At 45.8% G+C, this 21,936-nt stretch overlaps 1 protein-coding gene across 1 annotated transcript in view; it reads left to right on the top strand.

The window, feature by feature from the left end:
• CLUAP1 (clusterin associated protein 1) overlaps positions 1–21,936 on the top strand; it is a 150,123-nt gene that overhangs the window by 14,754 nt on the left and 113,433 nt on the right. Inside the window, exons 3-5 of the mRNA XM_030213087.1 lie at positions 333–417; positions 12,719–12,898; positions 21,365–21,460. Coding sequence (XP_030068947.1) covers positions 333–417; positions 12,719–12,898; positions 21,365–21,460 — 361 coding nt within the window. The remainder of the gene's footprint in view (positions 1–332; positions 418–12,718; positions 12,899–21,364; positions 21,461–21,936) is intronic.

The following is a 21,936-nucleotide window of genomic DNA, read 5'->3' on the forward strand; positions in this document are numbered from 1 at the left end:
ACCCCACATTTTCCCACCTATTTGCAGGCTCAATGTGGCTTACACAGTACCGTCAAGGCATTCGCCAAGTCGGTTGAGAACAAATACAAGGTTGTATAGTGATCAAATGAGGTAGTTGTGAAGGGTCAGGAGGGATGAAGATTGTATATATATATACACACATATTATATGTATATTAGAGACTTTCTGTGATATATCTGATTTTATACTTAATTTCTCTCTTTAGACATTGATTTTCTTTCTACACGTTACTGAACAGGATATCAGACTTTTGGACTGTTCCTTAGCTCTTTGCATACCACCTCTTTGACTAGAGGCTTTTCTCTTTCTAGGTATGAGCCTCAGACTGACATCCCTATGGATGTAGAAACTGAGCAAGATCGAGTTTTCTTCATCAAGGCTGTTGCCCAGTTCATGGTGAGTCCATGGGAGCCTGCATCCACAGAGATGTCTTTTTGCTGTTTTCACTTACTTGAGATTTCTCCTATGGATGTTTATTTGCAATATTGGTTTATAAGCAGATGTAGTTAATGGGGAGTCAGCATCTAAATGTGGAATCTAAAATATTACATGCACAGTAGTTAGCCACTAGAACATCATATGTAAGAGTGCAGAAAAATGATGATTTGTGTTTACATGATAAAACAGAAAACCCAACCCACGTAGAGGCCTATTTACTAAAGTTCATGAGTGGTTTACTGCAGGAAGTACTGCGCGCTAACTTCTGCACTCAACAGCTAATTCAATCCATTCCATTCCATTTGTTTATTTGATATACTGCCTTTCGCAATAAGTGTTAGCTTGTTTATAGTCACTATTGTATCAATAAAAAGAATTCAGCAAATAAACATATACTACAAATTACACAAAAGCACTAAATAAAATATCAATGTAGAAACTAAAACAACCCATAGGTGCCATAATATTGAATAAGTAACCTGGCTTTCAATTTCTTTCTAAACTGCAGATGATTGATTTCTCTTATGAGTCACTGTCTTCAAATTAGTTCGTTTTGTGCAAATAATGATAGCAATGAACCTCAGTCTAAAGCCAGGGTGTGTTGAGTATGATCTTGGTGGCCTTCTTTTCCTCTTACTTTTATGTACTTTTCTAGCATAAAGGTTTGTCACCTTTACAATAGCTTCTTTCAGTTTTGCCCACTGCTGTTCTACTTTCTTCAGCTGTTCCCATCCAACTAACTCTTCCTTGAGCTACTCCCCCATCTTGACATAGTTAGTTCTTTTGAAGTCTAATACGCCCTTTCCTCCTGTGTCTTAATATTGAACCACACCATTCGGTGATCACTAGATGCCAAATGATCACCCACCCTAACACCAGAAACACTCTCCCCATTTGTAAGCACCAGGTTCAGAATAGCTCCATCCTGCTTGGGTTCTACTACAAACTGCTGGAACAGTTTTTCCAGTAGAGAATTCAAGATCTCCTTGCTTCTAGATGACCTCGCAGCAGGGATACAGTAATCAACATCCAGCATATTAAAATCACCTGTTAGTAGTACTTTCTCTTTCATAGCTGTCTTGTGAATGTCTTCAATTAAATCTCTGGCCTTTTCTTCAGACTGTGAAGGAGGCCTGTATATCACACCAATGTAAATCATTTTCCAGACCCTCTTTCAAGATTAACCCATAGTGCTGCTTCTTTACCAAACATGATATGAATATTTGAATGTATAATATATTTCAAAAAGAAAATGTAATGTTTCTCTAAAACCTTTTATTAATTACCTCAGTAGTCCAAAGCTGTGATTTGTAGACGTTAGATTTATGGTAACTTCCAAAGTGTATACCAGTGCTATGTAGTTTCTAGATATCCGTGAAGATTGGAAGTTGAATAGTAATGTATGGTCAACCCAAGAAACTCGGTACTGGCAAACTATACTGTTCTAGGCAAAGTATAGTGTAGCTAAACAGCCAGCTTAAACCATCCTCAATTACCAGTAGACTCTCAATTCTTAAGCAAATCTTCTTTATTGTAGTACTCATAATAAAGAAAACCCAATTAACAGTTTAGTTGCTTAGAAAAGAACTGTTGCCTTCTGCATATAGAGTCTATATCTAGCCACCCCCGAGGCAAGGAGATGTCCAGAACCGAAAAGCTGTAATAGTCAAAGGAAAATAAGGGGGATAAACTCAGGGGAAATAAATGGGGAATGACTTGGAGAGATAGTGAAAACTCTTGATGGAATTACAGTAAATTAAAGAGGGATCAGCCCTAGAACAGCTGCTGATCACAAAACATGCTAGCAAGACTGGGCTATCTCACATAGCCCGCAGGAGCAGAGAGGGAGGGCTGGCCCTAGCTCAGAGGTAACAGCCAATAGGGAAAGCTCACAAGGTGTCACTTACAGGAAACTGCATAGGAAAAGCAGTCCTAATATACCGTGCTATTACACAGACAATGCAATTGAATACAAATAATGCTCATATTAAATATATATAACAGTACACCCTGCCTCCGTAAGTATGGGGGCAGAACACAAACATTATCCCCTGAGTTCTACAAAAGTCACTAAAATTGTACGTGCAAATTTGGGGGGGGGGGGGGGGTGCCCAATTTCTGCACACAATTGAATAACAAGCCAATTAATAATTGAGATCTTAGCAAGCAATTATTGGTGCTAATTTGATTTAATTAAAATATACACTTCCATATCATCAAGCTGATCAATCCATAGACTGGTGGGTTGTGTCCATCTACCAGCAGGTGGAGATAGAGAGCAAACTTTTGCCTCCCTATATGTGGTCATGTGCTGCCGGAAACTCCTCAGTATGTTCTCTATCTCAGCAGGTGGTGGTCACACACAGCAGCAGCTCTGGCTAGGCCTCCAAGCCTAATCCTTAGGTTTTGTTGAGGCCTGGGGTTGAGGGCTCTTTTGAGCAAGTGCAAACCTGGTGGTGCCAGGTCCCTCCTTTTCTCCCCCCTCCCGCTGGCTCCGTTTAAAAAAAAAAAAAAAATTTTAAACGTCTTTAAAGGCGTTTAATTCGACGTTTCTTTAAACGTTCATTGCAGCTACTCACTGGGACACCAGTTCGTTACAGCTCGGAGCGGCAAGCAGGTAATTTTACCTTTTTATAGCGGGCAGGGGGTTCCCCGATTCTTCTCCTCGTGGCATATGGCGTCGGAGGGCGAGGGCGCAAAGGGTCGCTCCCCGGATCGCTGGAGCGCTTCTAGAGGGGATGCGGGGGTTTTACAACCTGATTCGCCCTTGATGGGTGACAGTTTAGTGACCGATGAATGTCCCGGTCGTTCCTCCGGCGTGGCGGTTTTTTCCCGCCATAAACGCCCATCCCCCGCTCCTCGCCTCCGCCATCTTGGCCGGCCACGCGGCTCGGACGGCTTCTTCGTGGGCCGCCCTTGAGGTTGGAGACATTAATGCCATGAACGCCCTTAATTTGGGCGACGGCACAAGCGGCTAAAGTTAAGCGCCGTTCTTCCCGCGCGGCTCCTTCGCGGAGTTTCGCGCCGGACGCCATTTTGGATGCGCAGCATGTCTCTCCCCCGCTATTGCGAGCGCCGGTTGAGAGTGCGTCTAGGGCTGTTGCCCAGGCTGCGGAAGTGCACAGTCTGGGGGGTTTCTCCCCCGAGTTTGTTTTGCTGCTGCATCAGGCTTTCCTCATGCAAAACGCTGCCCCTGCTCCCTCTTCTGATAAAGAGGTTGAGGTTCCCAGAGGTAAACGCCCTCGGGTTGATTTCCAGGCCTTGGAGGACTTTGTCTCCTCCGATGTAGATGAGGGCAGCGTGTCTGAGGTCTCCCAACGGTCCTTTGCGGATTCCTTGGAGGAGATAGATCCCCGCTCGGATGGAGCGGATGATCCCTCTGCAGCGCGGCTTTTTAGCCCAGAGGATTTGCCCAACCTGTTTTTACAGGCCATGGACACTTTGAAGATTTCCTCTCCGGAGGACGTCTCTCCCTCAGCCCCTGTTGGCTCTGCCATTATGCTGGGGACGAAGCGCCCGCCTAGATCCTTCCACGTGCATGATGCCATGCACACCTTAATTGCGGCTCAATGGGATGTCCCGGAAACGAGCCTTAAAGTGGCTAGGGCTATGTCCCGCCTCTATCCTTTGGCTGTGAGTGAACGTGAGGCCTATCTGTGGCCTACCGTGGATTCTTTAATCACTGCGGTGACTAAGAAAACGGCGTTGCCGGTGGAAGGTGGCACGGCCCTAAAGGACGCCCAAGACAGAAGATTGGAGGCGGCCTTAAGGTCGTCCTTTGAGGCAGCTGCTTTAAGTTTGCAGGCCTCAGTTTGCGGCTCCTATGTGGCCAGGGCGTGCCTGACTATGGTGCAGCGGGCTTCCCCCTCGGATCTTTCCTTGAGGGCTGATTGGCCGGCCCTGGAATCGGGCTTAGCCTATTTGGCAGACTTGCTGTATGATGTCTTGAGAGCCTCAGCTAAAGGCATGGCTCAGACAGTCTCTGCGCGGCGGTGGCTTGGCTGAAACATTGGTCTGCTGACCACGCCTCTAAATCCCGCCTGGCTAGATTGCCTTTTAAAGGCAAGCTGCTCTTTGGGGTCGAGCTGGACAAAATCGTGACCGATCTCGGCACGTCTAAGGGCAAGAAATTACCAGAGGTCAGGGCTCGGGCTAGTACTCGTCCCGGTACCTCCAGAGGACGGTTGCTGGAAGCCCGTCGGTACCGCCCGGGCAAGTCGGGTTCCTCTGCCCCCTCTTCCTTCAAGAGGAATTTCTCCCCCAAGCAGCATTCCTTTCGCAGAGACCGCCGTCCCGGAGGTGCTCCCTCCGGTCCTCCCCCAGGGTCTCGTACCCAATGACGGGGCCTTGGTCCACGCCCCAGTGCAGATTGGAGGACGGCTGTCCTCGTTTCTGGGCGAGTGGACCACTATAACTTCAGACGCGTGGGTGCTGGAAGTCATCAGAGGCGGCTACAAGCTAGAGTTCTGCCAACCCTTAAGAGACGGGTTTGTACTCTCTCCCTGCAAGTCTCCGGTCAAGCTGTGGCAGTGCAGCAGACCTTGGACAACCTGATCCGCCTGGGTGCGGTCGTTCCGGTGCCAAAAAATCAGATTGGCAAGGGACGTTACTCCATTTACTTTGTGGTTCCAAAGAAAGGAGGTTCTGTCCGGCCTATCCTCGACCTCAAAGGGGTCAATCGGGCCTGGAAAGTGAGGCACTTTCGCATGGAGACTCTCCGCTCTGTTATAGCGGCAGTGAAGGCAGGAGAGTTCTTGGCTTCCTTGGACATCAAGGAAGCGTACCTGCATATTCCCATCTGGCCTCCTCTCCAACGCTTTCTGCGTTTTACAGTCCTGAGGCGACACTTCCAGTTCAGAGCCCTCCCTTTCGGGTTGGCTACTGCTCCGCGGACCTTTTCCAAAGTAATGGGGGTCATAGCGGCCTTCCTGCTAAAGGAAGGAGTACAAGTCCATCCTTATCTGGACGACTGGTTGATCCGAGCCCCCTCTTATGCAGAGTGCGGCAAAGCTATGGACCGGGTAGTTGCTCTTGTGAGCTCCCTGGGATGGATCATCAACTGGAAGAAGAGCCAGCTGCGCCCGACTCAGTCCCTGGAGTATCTGGGAGTTCGATTCGACACCCAAGTGGGCAGAGTGTTCCTGCCAGACAATCGGATTGTCAAGCTTCAGGCTCAGGTGGACTAGTTCCTAGTAGCCTCTCCTATTCGGGCTTGGGACTACGTGCAGCTGTTGGGCTCTATGACGGCCACGATGGAAGTAGTGCCCTGGGCCAGGGCTCATATGAGACCACTACAGCTATCTCTGCTGCTGCGCTGGACTCCGATGTCGGAGGATTATGCTGTGCGCCTTCCCGTGGACCCAGCAGTGCGCAAGGCGCTGAGCTGGTGGACGCAGACAGACAAGTTGTCGGCAGGATTGCCTCTGGTGAACCCGGAGTGGATTGTCGTCACGACAGACGCCTCTTTGATGGGCTGGGGAGCCCACTGCTTGGGAAGGACAGCGCAGGGGCTCTAGTTTCCTGCAGAGGAAGTGGTCTATCAACCTCCTTGAACTCAGAGCCATTCGGTTGGTGTTATTGGAGTTCATCCCGGTACTGGTGTTGTAGCCTGTACGGGTCCTGTCGGACAATGCCACGGCTGTGGCCTATATCAACCGCCAGGGAGGTACCAAGAGCGCCCCTCTAGCCAAGGAGGCTATGAGTCTTTGCCAGTGGGCGGAAGCGAACCTGGAGCAGCTTTCAGCGGCCCACATTGCCGGGAGTCATGAATGTCAAGGCGGACTTTCTCAGTCGCCATACCTTGGAGCCCGGAGAGTGGCAACTATCTGCTCAGGCGTTCTTGGACATCACGAAGCGCTGGGGCCAGCCGAGCCTAGATCTGATGGCGTCATCGGCCAATTGCCAAGTGCCGCGCTTTTTCAGCAGAGGACGGGACCCTCGATCCCTGGGAGTAGATGCTCTTCTCCAACAGTGGCCGACACAAGAGCTCCTCTATGTGTTCCCGCCCTGGCCCATGTTGGGCAGGGTGCTAGACCGGGTGGCAAAGCATCCCGGCAGGGTAATCCTGGTGGGTCCGGATTGGCCCAGACGTCCCTGGTATGCGGACTTGATCAGGCTCTCAGTCGACGATCCTCTGCGGCTGTCAGTGGAGCAGGGCCTGTTACATCAGGGTCCCGTGGTGATGGAGGATCCCTCTCCCTTTGGTCTTACGGCCTGGCTATTGAGCGGCAGCGTCTGAGGAAGAAGGGCTTCTCAGACAAGGTCATCGCCACTATGATGAGAGCGAGGAAGTGCTCTACTTCTACTGCTTACGCCAGGGTTTGGCGTATCTTTGCAGCATGGTGTGAAGCAGGCTCACTTTCTCCCTTCACTGCTCCAATTTCTTCAGTGTTGGCGTTCCTGCAAGAAGGTCTGGAGAAAGGCCTGTCGCTCAGTTCCCTTAAAGTCCAGGTAGCGGCTCTGGCTTGCTTCAGGGGCCGCCTGAAGGGTGCTTCCCTGGCTTCGCAGCCAGATGTGGTGCGCTTTCTCAAGGGAGTTAATCACCTGCGCCCTCCTCTGCACTCAGTGGTGCCTGCGTGGAATCTCAACCTGGTGCTAAGAGCATTGCAGAAGCCGCCTTTTGAACCCTTGTCGAGGGCATCTCTGAAAGACCTGACGTTGAAAGCAGTCTTTTGGTGGCTATCACTTCAGCCAGAAGAGTTTCCGAGCTCCAGGCGCTCTCATGTCGAGAGCCTTTTCTGCAGTTCACTGAGGCAGGAGTGTCTATTCGCACAGTGCCTTCCTTCCTGCCCAAGATTGTTTCTCGCTTCCATGTGAATCAGCAGCTCTGTCTCCCTTCCTTTCGTAGGGAGGACTACCCAGAGGAGTACTCTGCTCTTAAATATCTGGATGTGAGACGAGTCATCTTCAGATACTTGGAAGTGACCAATGATTTCCGGAAATCGGATCATCTGTTTGTCCTGTTTGCAGGTCCTCGTAAGGGTCTGCAGGCTGCTAAGCCTACAGTGGCAAGATGGGTCAAGGAAGCCATTGCAGCGGCTTATGTGGCCGCGGGGAAGGTGCCGCCTATCCAGCTGAAGGCTCACTCCACGAGAGCTCAGGCGGCCTCGATGGCAGAGGCCGGATCCGTCTCCTTGGAAGAGATATGCAAGGCGGCAACTTGGGCTTCGGCTCATACATTCTCCAAGCATTACCGTTTGACTGTGGCTGCACGGGCGGAGGCCCGGTTTGGAGCTTCAGTGTTGAGGTCAGGGATTTCAATGTCCCGCCCTGGGTGAGTACTGCTTCGGTACATCCCACCAGTCTATGGATTGATCAGCTTGATGATATGGAAGGTAAAATTATGTATAATCATACCTGATAATTTTCTTTCCATTAATCATAGCTGATCAATCCATAGCCCCTCCCAGATATCTGTTCTGTTTTTATTCTGGTTGCATTTCAGGTTCAAGTTTAGTCTTCAGTTATTTCAGAAAGACTTCGTGTTCAAGTTCTTTCACTTGGATTCTTCAAGAGTTGAGACGAGTTTGTGTTACAGTGAACTGCTGCATTCCTCTCCCCTCTGTTTTACGGGGCTGGATTGAGACATAAATTCTGCCGGCACTCCCTCCCGCTTCGTGCGGCTGTAGGGCAGCTTTGTACCCCTCCCGCTTCGGCGGTGTTAGGGTCAGTCAGCTCCTCCCGCGGTTGCGGTTGCAGGATAAGCCAGATCCCCCCGCATCGGCGGGTGTGGTGTCCCTCCCCCGCTCCGCGGGGATGAGCTGGACGGATTCCCCTCCCCCACTTGTGTGGGGATGAGCTGGGTTAATTCCCCTCCCCCGTTTCGGCGGTGGTGAGCTGGGCAGAGTGTCCCTTCGTGGGTGTAATTCTGTAAGTGCTGAGTCCTGCGGATGGAGCTTTGATATCGACATACTGAGGAGTTTCCGGCAGCACATGACCACATATAGGGAGGCAAAAGTTTGCTCTCTATCTCCACCTGCTGGTAGATGGACACAACCCACCAGTCTATGGATTGATCAGCTATGATTAATGGAAAGAAAATTATCAGGTATGATTATACATAATTTTACCTTGTAAATTTAGGCACAGGATCCACGTGTAAATTTTAGGCGCAGATCCAAAAAGGGGGCTCAGCCATAGGAGGGTCATGGGTGGATCAGGGGCATTTCTTTAATTTACACACGTTGTTATAGAATAAAGGGAATCATGCTGGGATTTACACCAAGGTTTTGTTGGTATAAATGGCCTAAATGTATTTGCTGTTACTGGCACTAAGTGCTATTCTATAAAAGGCGCTGTTTATAGAGTAGCACTAAGCACTATTTTTTCAGCTCTTTTATAGAATTTAGTCCTATCTGTCTAACATTAAGTTCAGCAGATTTATGCATTACTGCTTAGAAAAGTGGTTAACATATTTCATAATATGCCGCAAAATAATTTGGACCTGGCCTTGAAAGGGCGCCAACGTAAACTGCAAGGGATAGGTTTGATATGAAAATATTGTTTAGCTGCAGTTAGCAGCCGTATTCTGAAGCAGTTCATGTCAGCTAGGGCATAACTTTGGCATGCCTTGATAGAATTGAGGTAGTCTAGCCGGTTGATCACTTTCACGGAGAACTACAAAGACCAAATTTGATGGAGTGAAAATTGATTTTAATTGATGTATCATATGCAGATAATAGAAGCAGGAGCCTACCACTCTGCTAACCTGATTATTCATTTTGAATTGATTATTGAAACAAATTGCTAAACTTTGCCATCAGTCATGCAGTTGTACTTGGAGCGCCAGCCATTACAGGCTAGTCTAATAATTGTCATTACTCTGACAGAGACACATGGCACATACGTGAGGGTCCAGCTAATAACTTGGTCCTCAAACACTTATTTAAAATTTCACTTACAGGTTTCTGGCCGGCATGAATGTAAATAACTGTGCATCATCAGTGGAAAAGTAAAAATGAAAATTAAATGCCTCAATAATTCTGGCCAGCGGTGATAAAGATTAAATGGAACTGGGAACAGCTGCAAACCGTATGGGACTCCATATTTCATTAGCCAGAAATCAGACAATCATTACAGAAAACTGCTTGAGACCAGTTTGATAAATAAGAAGAGAACAATTGCAACACTAGATTGTTTATACTCGCATTTTAAGCTGGGAAAGTAACAGGCCACGGTCAATGGTTTCAAATGTTATGGATAAAACAAAATGAAGAACAAGGGCATCAACGCTTTGATCAGCTTTGAGCTTGATACTGTTAACCATGGCCAAATGCACAGTTTCTGTGCTGAGCTAATGCAAAGGGAGCGTTGCATGGACATGGACTGTGCCTTAAAGTTAATACAGAGGTTATTACTGCGTGATTAACTGTTAACATGGCAGGTGATGCAGAGCAGCTCATCAAAAAGTGTAGTTTACTACATCGCGCATATATCTGCATGCAATTAATATGCAGTAGCTTCTTTTTTTTTTCTCTGCATTAGCTGCACAGCAGCCCTCCCCAGAATGGGAATGCTTTCAACAGCTCACAGAGGCTTTGCAGTTGCTGCACATTAATTTTGGCAGGTGCAGTATCTGTAAAACCTTCCCACATTTAGTAAATAGAGACATTATAGATTATTATTAAGAACATAAGAGTAGCCGTATTGGGTCAGAACAATGATCCATCTAGCCCAGTATCCTGTTTTCCAAACTGTGGCCAAACCTTATGGCAGTTTTCTAGTTCCTGAACTATTTAAGTTTCAAGTTTGTTCAAGACTTAATATACCACTTATGAGAAAATTGTCAAAGCGGTTTACAAATTTAATATAGGAAAGAAAAGGAGACAAAGAACCACAATGATACAGAAGAGAGAAGACACTGGGTAGAATTCTTCTAGAAAGTAAAGGGAGGCTGATTAGTTAAAGACAGTTGATTACACATAGGTAATAGTGAGATAATGACTTACATAAGAACATAAGAGTAGTCATACTGGGTCAGACCAATGGTCCATCTAACACAGTATCCTTTTTCCAACAGTGGACAATCCAGGTCACAAGTACCTGACAGAAGCCCAAATATTCCATGCTACAAATCCCAGGACAAGCAGTTGTTTCCCCATGTCTGTCTCAATAGCAGACTATGGACTTTTCCTCCAGGAACTTGTCCAAACGTTTTTTAAACCCAGCTAACCGCTGTTACTACGTCTTCTGGCAAAGTGTTCCAGAGCTTAACTATTCGTTGAGTGAAAAAATATTTCCTCCTATTTGTTTTAAAATTATGTCCATGTAACTTCCTTGAGTGCCCCCTAGTCTTTGTACTTTTGGAACAAGTAAAAAATCAATATACTTCTACTTGCTCTACACCACTCAGAATTTTGTAGACCTCAATCATATCTCGTCTGTTTTCCAAGCTGAAGAACCCTAACCTCTTTAGCCTTTCCTCATACGAGAGAATTCCCATCCCCTTTATCATTTTGGTTGCTCTTCTTTGAACCTTTTCTAATTCCTCTATATCTTTTTTGTGAAACGGCGACCAGAACTAGATGCAGTACTCAAGGGTGAACAGGATCATCACAGTGCACGCATGCCGCTTTACGCTGTTTTCTATAATGGCAATTTTCTACACAGTTGTCATTATAGAATTGGTGCTTAGCGCCTGCATTTTTCATGCCTAATTTTTGACGCACTTTCATGAATCCACCCCGTTACGCTTTTTTTTCCATATCTGAAACAAGGAAAAGTTGGTTGTCCATGAGCAAACTTTGTCCCAATGTGGAGTGATTGAAAATGGCCTCCAAATCAATATTGTTGCTGATAAAAGCAAATATTACATGTTCTGTTACCATAATTCCATTTTTAAACTGGTTAAGCAGAAGTCTAAGGTTTAGCAATTAAAATTCAATGCGAAGAAATGCAAAGTGATGCACTTAGGGAGTACAAATCCACGGGAGACGTATGTGTTAGACGGGGAGAGTCTGATAGGTACGGATGGGGAGAGGGATCTTGGGGTGATAGTATCTGAGCATTTGAAGGCGAGAAAACAGCCTAACAACCTTCTACCTACGGCCACCGCCTTGTTAGGTGACAAGGCGGTGGCCGTAGCTAGAAGGTTGTTAGGCTGTATAGAGAGAGGTGTGACCAGCAGAAGAAAGGGGGTGTTGATGCCCCTGTATAAGTCGTTGGTGAGGCCCCACCTGGAGTATTGTGTTCAGTTCTGGAGGCCGTATCTTGTTAAGGATGTAAAAAGAATTGAAGCGGTGCAAAGAAAAGCTACGAGAATGGTATGGGATTTGCGTTACAAGACGTATGTGGAGAGACTTCCGGCCCTTTACATGTATACTCTGGAGTAAAGGAGAAACAGGGGTGATATGATACAAACGTTCAAATATTTGAAAGGTATTAATCTGCAAACGAACCTTTTCCAGAGATGCGAAGGCAGTAGAACGAGAGGACATGAAATGAGATTGAAGGTTGGCAGACTCAAGAAAAATGTCAGGAAGTATTTTTTCACAGAGAGAGTAGTGGATGCTTGGAATGCCCTCCCGCGGGAGGTGGTGGAAACGAAAACGGTAACGGAATTCAAACATGCGTGGGATAAACATAAAGGAATCCTGTTCAGAAGGAATGGATTCTAAGGAGCTTAGCCGAGATTGGGTGGCAGACCCGGTGGCGGGAGGCGGAGATGGTGCTGGGCAGACTTATACGGTCTGTGCCAGAGCCGGTGGTGGGAGGCGGGGCTGGTGGTTGGGAGGCGGGGATAGTGCTGGGCAGACTTATACGGTCTGTGCCCGGAAAAGGACAGGTACAAATCAAGGTAAGGTATACACAAAAAGTAGCACATGTGCGTTTATCTTGTTGGGCAGACTGGATGGACCGTGCAGGTCTTTTTCTGCCGTCATCTACTATGTTACTATGTCTAGGTCCTGGAGTAAGAAAAGCCATTTAAGTGTAATCTACCGAAATTTGGAATCTCTGGGAACTAGGGGTACAACTCAGTCTTGTCTAGGTGTAATAGCTCAGATGGGAAAGCCTAGAAATATAAAACAATACTCTGGATCATTTCCTACAAATATACCCCAAAAGAGTTTAACCCAATTCAAGCTTGTTGCAAACCTTGTGAATGGACTGCATTCATAAATTGTGTTTGCTGTCGATTAGCATGACATTACACCTTGTTATCAGTGTGGTGATTTGTTGTCAATCATTTGTTCAAGCATGCTGAAGAGAAGGTAGATTATAGGACTGATCATTGTTCTCTTGCCTTTTTTTGTGTATACAGGCCACCAAAGCTCATATAAAGCTGAATACTAAAAAGCTGTACCAAGCAGATGGCTATGCAGTCAAGGAACTATTAAAGATCACCTCTGTTCTTTATAGTGCTATGAAAACTAAGGGAATGGATGTTACAAATCTGACAGAGGAGGACAGCAGCAAATTTAAATTTGACCTGGGCTCCAAGGTAATGGAACTCAAACTCTTGAGCAGAATAATTAAACAGTTAATGTTAAGGGCCCTGTTTACTAAGCCGTGCTATAGGTGTGCTATCATTTTTAACATGCGCTAATGCTAGAGACATCCATAGGAATATATGGGTGTCTCTAGCGTTAGCATGCGCTAAAAACGCTAACGCACCTTAGTAAACAGGGGGATTCCTACACAAAGTTTTAAATAGATGGAATCTGCCAAGTAATTAGATTTAAAATGTGTCTGTCTCTGGGAAAACATGTCACCAGAAATAAAAAGGGTATTAATGAATTTTGTTAAACCAATTTGTAATACAACAGTCGTAATACCATCCTTTTAAGTGAACAAAAATCAAAAGGTTACAGAAGTTCAAACATGTGACTACTTTTGGACCTATGACTTGAACATTGGCTATTCTCAACATTGTTGGATCCACAGTTTTAGTCATGTTTTCCCAGAGACAGTCACAAAAGTACACCAACAAGATTTATGGATTTTACCACATAGATAAGAAAAATATACTCTTATGCTCAGTTCTCAGGGGATTGTTACGTGAGTGGGAAAATTTGTGGTAGAGGGGTAGGTGCCTGCTGATAAAGGCAGTGGAAAGGCTATCAATTAATAGTTTAGGGGTAATTTTATCAGCTGTTGCCACAAGTAAAGCACCTTTGTGAGGGTAATTTTTTAAAGTCCCTTTTGTGAATATGTGGTCTCTCATAAAATATAAACTAATGTGAAGGAATGCATGATGGCATGAAGTTAAATGACTGTGCTTGCAAGATTTCTGCCACTTTTGCCCTAGTAATTTAAAAAGACACACATACCCATTTTCCCCCCAGATTCTATATATGATGCTCAAAATTACACATGATCCCAATTTGCATGTTCAATTGAGTAATGAGCCAATTGGCACCAATAATTGGGCGCTAACAATTATTGGTGTTAATTGACAACAATTTGGATTTACGTGATCATTTTGCTAAGCACTGTTCTGTAAGGATGCACGTATAAATCTCTTAGCATGCAACTGAAAAGAGGCTATTGCCATGGGAGGAGCATGGGTGGGTCAGTGGCATTCACTAAAGATGCACGCACTATTATAGAATTTGAGGGATGCACGCCTAATTTAGGCATGAAGATTTACACCAGGTTTCAGTTGGTGTAAATTCTCATGCCAAACATTGGGTATGAATCCAGACTCTATGCACTATTGCAATGATGGCGAACCTATGGCACGCATGCCAGAGAGGGCATGCGTGCCGTCGCCCAGGGGCGTAGCCACAGGCAGGCCTTGTCGGGCCCAGCCACTTTCCCTCCAGGCATGCCCACCCAACATCCCCTCGCATGTCCTCCCCGCTGGTGCTGATTACCTCCGTCGAAGCGGCCGCATCTTTGAAAGCCCTGCCCGTCTCTAGCCTTCCCTTCGTGAGTTCGTTTCCTCAGAGTCAGTCCCGCCTTCTGACATCATTTCCGTGAGGGCGGGACTGACTGAGGGAACAAACTCATGAAGGGAAGGCTAGAGACGGGCAGGGCTTTCAAAGACGCGGCCGCTTCGACAGAGGTAATAAAAAAGATTTACATGCAGGGCATGGATGGGAGCGGGAGGGGAGGGCAGGGGAGAGAACGGAATCGCTGGGTATGGATGGAGGGGGGCAGGGGAGAGAAGAGAATTGCTAGGTATGGATGGATGCAGGAGGGCAGGACAAGGGAGAGAAGAGAATTGCTGGGTATGGATGGATGGATGGAGGGCAGGGGAGAGGAGAGTTGCTGGACATGGGTGGGTGGATGGAGGGTAGGGCAGGAGAGAGAGGAAAGTATGAGCCAAGGTTAGACAAGTTATCGGCATGCATGCAACAGCAAAAATCACATTAATTATTCAAAAGCATGCCAAATGCTTTTAAAGTTCTGTTATTCAAGTTAAATTGCCCCAGTGGCGTAGCCAGACATGACATTTTGGGTGGGCCCAGAGCTAATATGGGTGGGCACCATGGGGTTGATATTCAACTGCTGGCAGGCTGTGCAGTTAAAGCCTGCTGCCAGTGCTGAACCAGGAAATTCAATGTTGCGCCCTATCCGGCAATCGACATTGAATTTCTGGTTTTATTTTTGGCCGCTGGAACTTAAAATGGTTAACAGATATTCAGCGCTAAATGGTTAAGATCCTATCTATGCTATTTATGCAGTACTATTTAACTGCTTAACTCAGCACTGACCATCGGCACTAAGTGGCTAAAATGGGCGACATAGCTGGTTAGCCGCTATGTGCTAGCCGCAAATATTTAGCGGAGATTACTGGCTATCTTCCGCTGAATATTTGCGGTTAGCCAGTTAAATGATATTTAAGTGGTCAGTGGATGTTGCTGACTGGTTAAATAGCACTGAATATTGTGGGGGTATGTTTATATAAATTGGGGGGGGGTGGTGGTATGTATATATAAATAATGCCTTGGAATGCTCTTGATGGATATCTAAGTAAATAGTCTGCCCAACAGCTGTCCTGCATCAACATAAATAGAGAAGAACAACAACCAAGAAAGTGCCAACCAAGGGATATTTATGAAAAACTAGTAAAAGAGGCCCGTTTCAGAGCAAATGAAACGGGCGCTAGCAAGGTTTTCGTCGCCAACACCCCCCCCCCCCCCCTTCCTCCCTGGCCAACCCCTTCGTTGTTCTGCCATTGCTCTGCCCCCAACGTCATGACGTTTGACGCGAGGGAGGGGCCCGGAGCGATTCCCCCCCCCCCCCCGCCTCCCTGCCTCCCTCCCTGCCAACCCCTTTGTTGTTCTGGTATTGCTCCGCCCTTGAGGGCGGGGCCCGGAGCGATTTTGGTGGCTTCACCACCACGAACCTTCAAACCTTTTTGCAGGAAGTCAGGTCTTGGCTTCACTGACGTCAGTGTCCTCAGAACGTTGAGGGTGAGTTTTATTATAGTAGATATCAAAAACAAAGGTCAACTAAAATGATATACAGTTCATAGGATCTATTTTTTAAAAAAAAAAGGTATCAAGACTCGATGCCGTCCTGTGTTTTGGTGCATGGGGCATCTGCCTCAGGAATCTCAACTTTAGTTGGACGTGTAAGTCCTTTGTACTGTTAAAGGACAGATATGAACACAACACAATCAAACAGCCACCCACACTATTAGGCTGTTTAGGCCAGTTACAGAATAAATTACCAAAAATTAGAAATTGACCTGTAGCCTGGCATAAACAGTGCCTTCCCTTCCCTACTGCCCTATAACCCAACATCAACACTGCCCTTCCCTACTCCCCCATCCCTCCCTGTAGCCAGGCATCAGTACTACCCTTTCCTACCCCACACCACTCCCTGTACTCCAGCATCAGCCCTGTCCTTTCCAATCTCCCACCCCCAACCAGAAACACATCAGCATGAAATATAAAACTTTTTTTTTAACCTGGGGATTGCAGAGCCCAAGCCTACCAAAATGAAATTATAAAACTTTTTTTTCATCACCATTATACATACAACTGTTTTGTTTAACCTGACCAGTGCAAAGCCCTCCCCAACCCCCCACCCCAGCAATCCAACTTTACACAGAAACTTTTTTTTTTTTAACCTGGGTAGCACTTCCCTGCAGAGTCTACTGAAGTACCCCCTGATGAGGCCCTGAACAGTGTGCTGAAGAGGAGGCCACTGGGGAGAGTAGGCTTGACTGGGGGGGGGGGAATGCCGCACTTCTAGCCTCTGCTCCTGCCCCCACGCACCTGTGCGGCACTGCTGCTTCCACTGTGCAGCAAAATTGGGCCAGGAAGTTGTTTGTTTGGAGCTGTGGCGCTGCTTGTTTTTAACTTAGCTTCTGCCCTGCCCTCCCCCCCCCCCCCCAGTGCTGTGCCATGCTGCTGGAGAAATATGGATCAGCCCCAGACGCTGAACCCGGTGTCTGGGGCTGATGAGTGTCCAAATTTCTTCAGCAGCATGGCACAGCATGAGGAGAGGGGGGCAGCTGCTAAGTTTAAAAAAGCAGTGCCCAGTTCCAAACAAATAACTTCCCTGGCCGATTTTGCTGCATTTCTTTTCTCCAGCGGCACAGCAGAGGAGGGAGGAGGGAGCAGCAATTTAAGTTTAAAAAAAAAGCAGTGCCTGAGCTCCAAAACTTCCTGCCCTGGGCTAATTTTGCTGCAGAGCAGGAGCAGTGCCTTACCCTTCTTCCATGGGGAACTTTAAGCAGAGCACACTTGGCATATAGGTACGCTTGTAGTGAAGGGTCCTCCCCCTCCCAAATCCCAACTCGACTTCAGGGCAGCCCAAACAGCAGCAAAAAAGTAGCACCTGATTGGTGCAGAGGCTGAGACAGGGTGGGCCTGAGCTGAGATTGGGCGGGCCTAGGCCCATCCAGGCCCACCCGTAGCTACTCCCCTGAATTGCCCTGTTGGCACTTTGCGATAAATAATTAGATTTTGGGTTGCTGTTTGGGCACTCGGTCTCTGAAAGGTTCACCATCACTGCACTATTGTATAAAAGGCTCCCAGCTTGGAGCACTATATATAGAATAGCGCTCAGCACTCATTTTTTTTTCAGCGCTCAAATTTTGGCACCATTGACAGAATCTGGCCCCTATGCATAAGTTTCACTGACCCTAGCAGAGATGGGATTTGGGCAGTGTTCACACTTAAGTGCATGTTTTATAAAATGAGGGGCCCTTTTATTGAAGGGTTGCCGCACAGGAACCCGGAACTACCGCCGGCCCAACGTGGCCGCTGATGGCAGTTCTGCTCGAGTGTGCACTGTTTCCGGCGCTATGGAAAATAATTCCATAATTTCTGGTTCTCTTGCATGGCCACACGGTAAGAATAATCTTACTGTATGGCCATGTCTTTTTTAGGGACTTTTTAACCCGCTGCAGTAAAAAGGGCCCTGCTGTGTGGCATAAACAGCGCCCACCGCTACCTCAGGGCCCTTTTTACCACAGCTTGATAAAAGGACCCCTGGGTGCATAAATGTGTAACATAGAGCATGAGAATTGTGCATACTTAAAAGTAAGTGCAATTTTGTGTGTTCTGTTCTTTTCTCTAAGTCCCAAAAATGTTCAAAGTGGTATACAATAGTTTTGCGTATAACCACATTCTCTGAGGACAAGCAGGCTGCTTGTTCTCACATGTGGGTCGATGTCCGCGTCAGCCCAGGAATCGGCATTTTGCAAGCAAAATAAAAACAAAGTTTTGCCAGACTCTTCTGGCGCGCGTGCAGCGTGCACTGCGCGGACTGATTTCCCGCCTGTTGTATGAGCATGTCTCGTCAGTTTTTCATTCTCCACGTTGAGGTGCGGTAGTTATTTCTGCGCTCCTCTCAGGCCCAGGACGAGTCGTATTTTTCTTCTAATTTTTCTTTATTTTATTATCATTGTGTTAAAAAAAAAACTGGGTCCCGTAGTTCTGTTAGTTTAGCCCCTTTAAAAAGTTTTCTTTCTTTTTGACGCAGCCGTTTTTAGGCTGCACGTTCGGGTTGTTCCCTTCTTTTTCTGCCTTTTTTCTTTTATCAGGCACAATCGCGCCCTTTAATTTCGCCGAAGCCGTTTTTCCTTCCATGCCATCGAAGACACCCAGTGGCTTCAAACGTTGTACCTGGTGCAACCAGACCATCTCAGGTACCGATACCCACGCCTGTGTATCCAGTGCCTTGGGCCCGACCATAGCCCAGTCGCTTGTAGTCTGTGTCTTCGTATGAAGAAACAGACCCAAGCGTTTTGAGAAGCCCAACAAGAGAAGCTTTTTGGGGCTTGGTCCGGTCCTTCGACGTCTACATCGGTACCGAGGTTGGTGGCGTCGACATCGAGGGAAGCATCAACGTTGGGAGCAGAGGTAATGGCTGCTGAAAGACCAACTCGTGCTGAGAGCAGTGAGGCATCGAGTGCGTCTCCACCTGCCTTGAGGCCTCCTGTTATGCAGGCCCCCCAGGACTGGCCTTCGTTGGACCTGGACCCGAGGAGACGTGAGGCTCATTAACGTTAATATGTAGTTGCTGGCTACAGTTAAGGTCTACCATTCAGAACAGCAGTGGAGATCATTAATTTGTAAGGATTACAGCTATCCAAGAAAGGACTGTGGTATCTTGTCATCAGAGTTTGTTACAGCCCACCGGAGGTCGGCAGGGTGAGATCTGAAGAATTGCTTGAAAGAGTTTTGCTGGAAGGAATTTTCCTGAAGAATTTCTCTGAGGACGTTTGTGCACACGGGATATTGGTTATAATATCTAAAGACATTTCATGAGACTTTAGAAACTCTGGAGTCTCCAAAGAACTTGAGTTCCAACTCAAGTCAATATTCAAGTGTATATATAGTGAGCTCAATATTGGGTTCTATTCAGAAATTATCCAGTTCTAAACTTGGTATCATGTGAATCAAAGAGCATTAGTTAAGGACTATGTGGCGTGAATGGATGGATGAATGAATTTGTATAATAGATACGTGAACATCTGATACTAGTTATATTTGAAAGTATACATATCAATAAAGTAATTTGGGTATTACACTTAAATGATTAGCAGTCACGTGATTGAATATCAGATATCTGGATGTGCCTGGATTGGAATACGGAGATCTCGAGATAGTTAAATATATCATTGAATTCAATAGGGATATCCTGAAAACCCCTACTGACTGGGTTGCAAACCTTAGGCCTAGAAAGTTGTGTGTGTAAATTCTAATTAAAGCCAGTTAGTGCCACTAATTGGTTAAGTACCAATTATTGGCATGGATTGGCTTGTTAATCAGTTAAGTTTTGCACACAATTTGGTCATGTGGTCAAATTAGCGCGCACAACTTAAGGCACCCTTTACAGAATTTGGGAGATTTCTAAAATTGGACTTACCCCCTGATTCTATAAAAGTCACCAAGAATTGTGCATGCAAATTTAAGTGTGCCCCTGATTTGCATGCACAATTTAACGGAATAATGAGCCAATTAGTGTCAGTTGGTTTTTTAACAAGCAATTATTGGCACTAATTAGATTTAATTGGGACTTGCCATTTAAATTTAGGCGTTGCCTGAAAAAGGGCGTGGAAATGGGAGGGTCATGGGAGTTTGGGGCGGATCAGGTATGTAGTTTTGAGTTATGTGCATAATTATAGAATAACAGTGCTCTGTGGGTAAATTTAGGCACAGGCCTTTATGCCATGTTTTTGCTGGTGCAAATGACGGTGCCTAAATTTATGTGCAACCTCTCTGCTTAAGTGTTATTCTATAAAGTGTCAAATTTTAGGCATGGCTTATAGAATACCGCTTAAACAGGTTTTTTCGGCGCCGATTGTTTTGGCACCATTTTTAGAATTCACTCCCTTTAATGACTATTGAGGGTAAAAAAAAAGGGTCTACTTGATGAAAAATTAACTGACTTAAAAGTGGAGAAAGAAACTGAATTTGAAAAAACTGTGGACCCTTTTTTCTAGATACTTGAGGGCAGGTCATCCAATCATTTAGAGCTTAGGTAAACTTTATCCAAGTGGGGATGGAAAGGATCATTTACTTGGAGCCCTGGGGAGGGAACGGTAGAGATCTTTTTTTTGTTTTGTTACATTTGTACCCCGCGCTTTCTCCCACTCATGGCAGGCTCAATGCATGAAAAGGATGCTAGCCTGGGGTTGGGGAGGGGACGAGAGTTTAGGGAAATTAGAATAGGAGGGTAGATGTAAAAAGTGCCTGTATTTGCTTTTTATATGTTGGTTGTAAAACGGTTCAGTTTATTTTATTTATTTATGACATTGTATATCCCACATTATCCCCAAAACAAGCTCAAGTTCAATTTGGCTTAGTTTAGATTAAAAATACAGTACGATGAAGTGGCTGAGAGTAACAGATTAGCAAATAAACTACAAATCGTAGACATATTGATAAATTTGCAGTACAGAAAAGAGACAAGATTATCAACTGGTTATTGTTATATTAACTATGTAATGAAATTGTGGAATTAATTGATGAAAAAATGAGCTTTTAGCAATTTTCGGAATTGTAAGTAATAATATGAAATCTAATAGATGTTGGTTCCAGTTGAACAGGAAGCTCACCTAATATAGCAGTACACACTGGCACTACAAAATAAAATATTTTTGTGTACCAGATATGACATGTGCTGGGGGTGGGAGCTACCGCCAGGCTGCTGCGGTAGCTCGGAGGTAACTTCGCTTTTAGCGAGCAAATAAGCCCGCATTGGGCTCACCACCGCTTTCTAAAAGGACCCCCAAATGCAGAAAAAACAGAGCTGTGTGTGAAACTTGGTACTAGAATAGCAAAGGATGTTGCAGATCAGGGGTCAACGATATTGCTAGAGAAGTATGAAAGCTAATTATTTTCCTCCCTCATCGCTTTTGCCTTGGTGCCTAACCCAGCCACACCAGAAAAACAGAGCTGACATCTTAATTTTGTCTCCAAATGTAAACTCAATATAGTTCAACTTAAAAAAACAAACAAATCTGAGGTCAAATAATTTTCCCCCCTTGTTGTTATAGATCACTGATTTAAAGGCAGCCAGACAACTTGCTTCTGAAATCACATCCAAAGGTGCATCCCTGTATGATTTGCTTGGTAAAGAAGTGGACCTCAGGGTAAGTGTTGGGAGATCATGCCGAATGTCAGCCTGTGGGAACTGAACACTTTAAATATATTCTGTATATAAAAGGAGAGTACCCTTCTGAGATAATAGTAACATACTTGTTGGTTTTATGAAAGAGCTGAATAGATAGCAATATAGAAAGATAGTGACAAAATTATTTGTATTTAAACTACACAATCTATATTAGCAGGGATTAAAAAACTATTTAGAAAAGTAAGACAACACAAAAATTACTCCATTTTGTTTTGGGCCTGGTAATTTCCTTTCACTGCTTTGGGCTTTCAGCTCACTTGTATCTGGCCTCTATTGAGAGATGGCACCATGAACCTTCACTTGTAACTACTTTATAAACACCTTGCTCCCGGTTAGACCAGTCATTTCAGTAACAGTCCATGGCTAGGAATGTCTGATCATAGCACCCTTCAGAACCCAGTGTCTGGTGCAGCCTTAGCTTGGGTCCTGCATGGC

The sequence above is a fragment of the Microcaecilia unicolor genome, chromosome 8 (assembly GCF_901765095.1).
Source record: "Microcaecilia unicolor chromosome 8, aMicUni1.1, whole genome shotgun sequence".
In the NCBI taxonomy this organism is placed as follows: domain Eukaryota; kingdom Metazoa; phylum Chordata; class Amphibia; order Gymnophiona; family Siphonopidae; genus Microcaecilia; species Microcaecilia unicolor.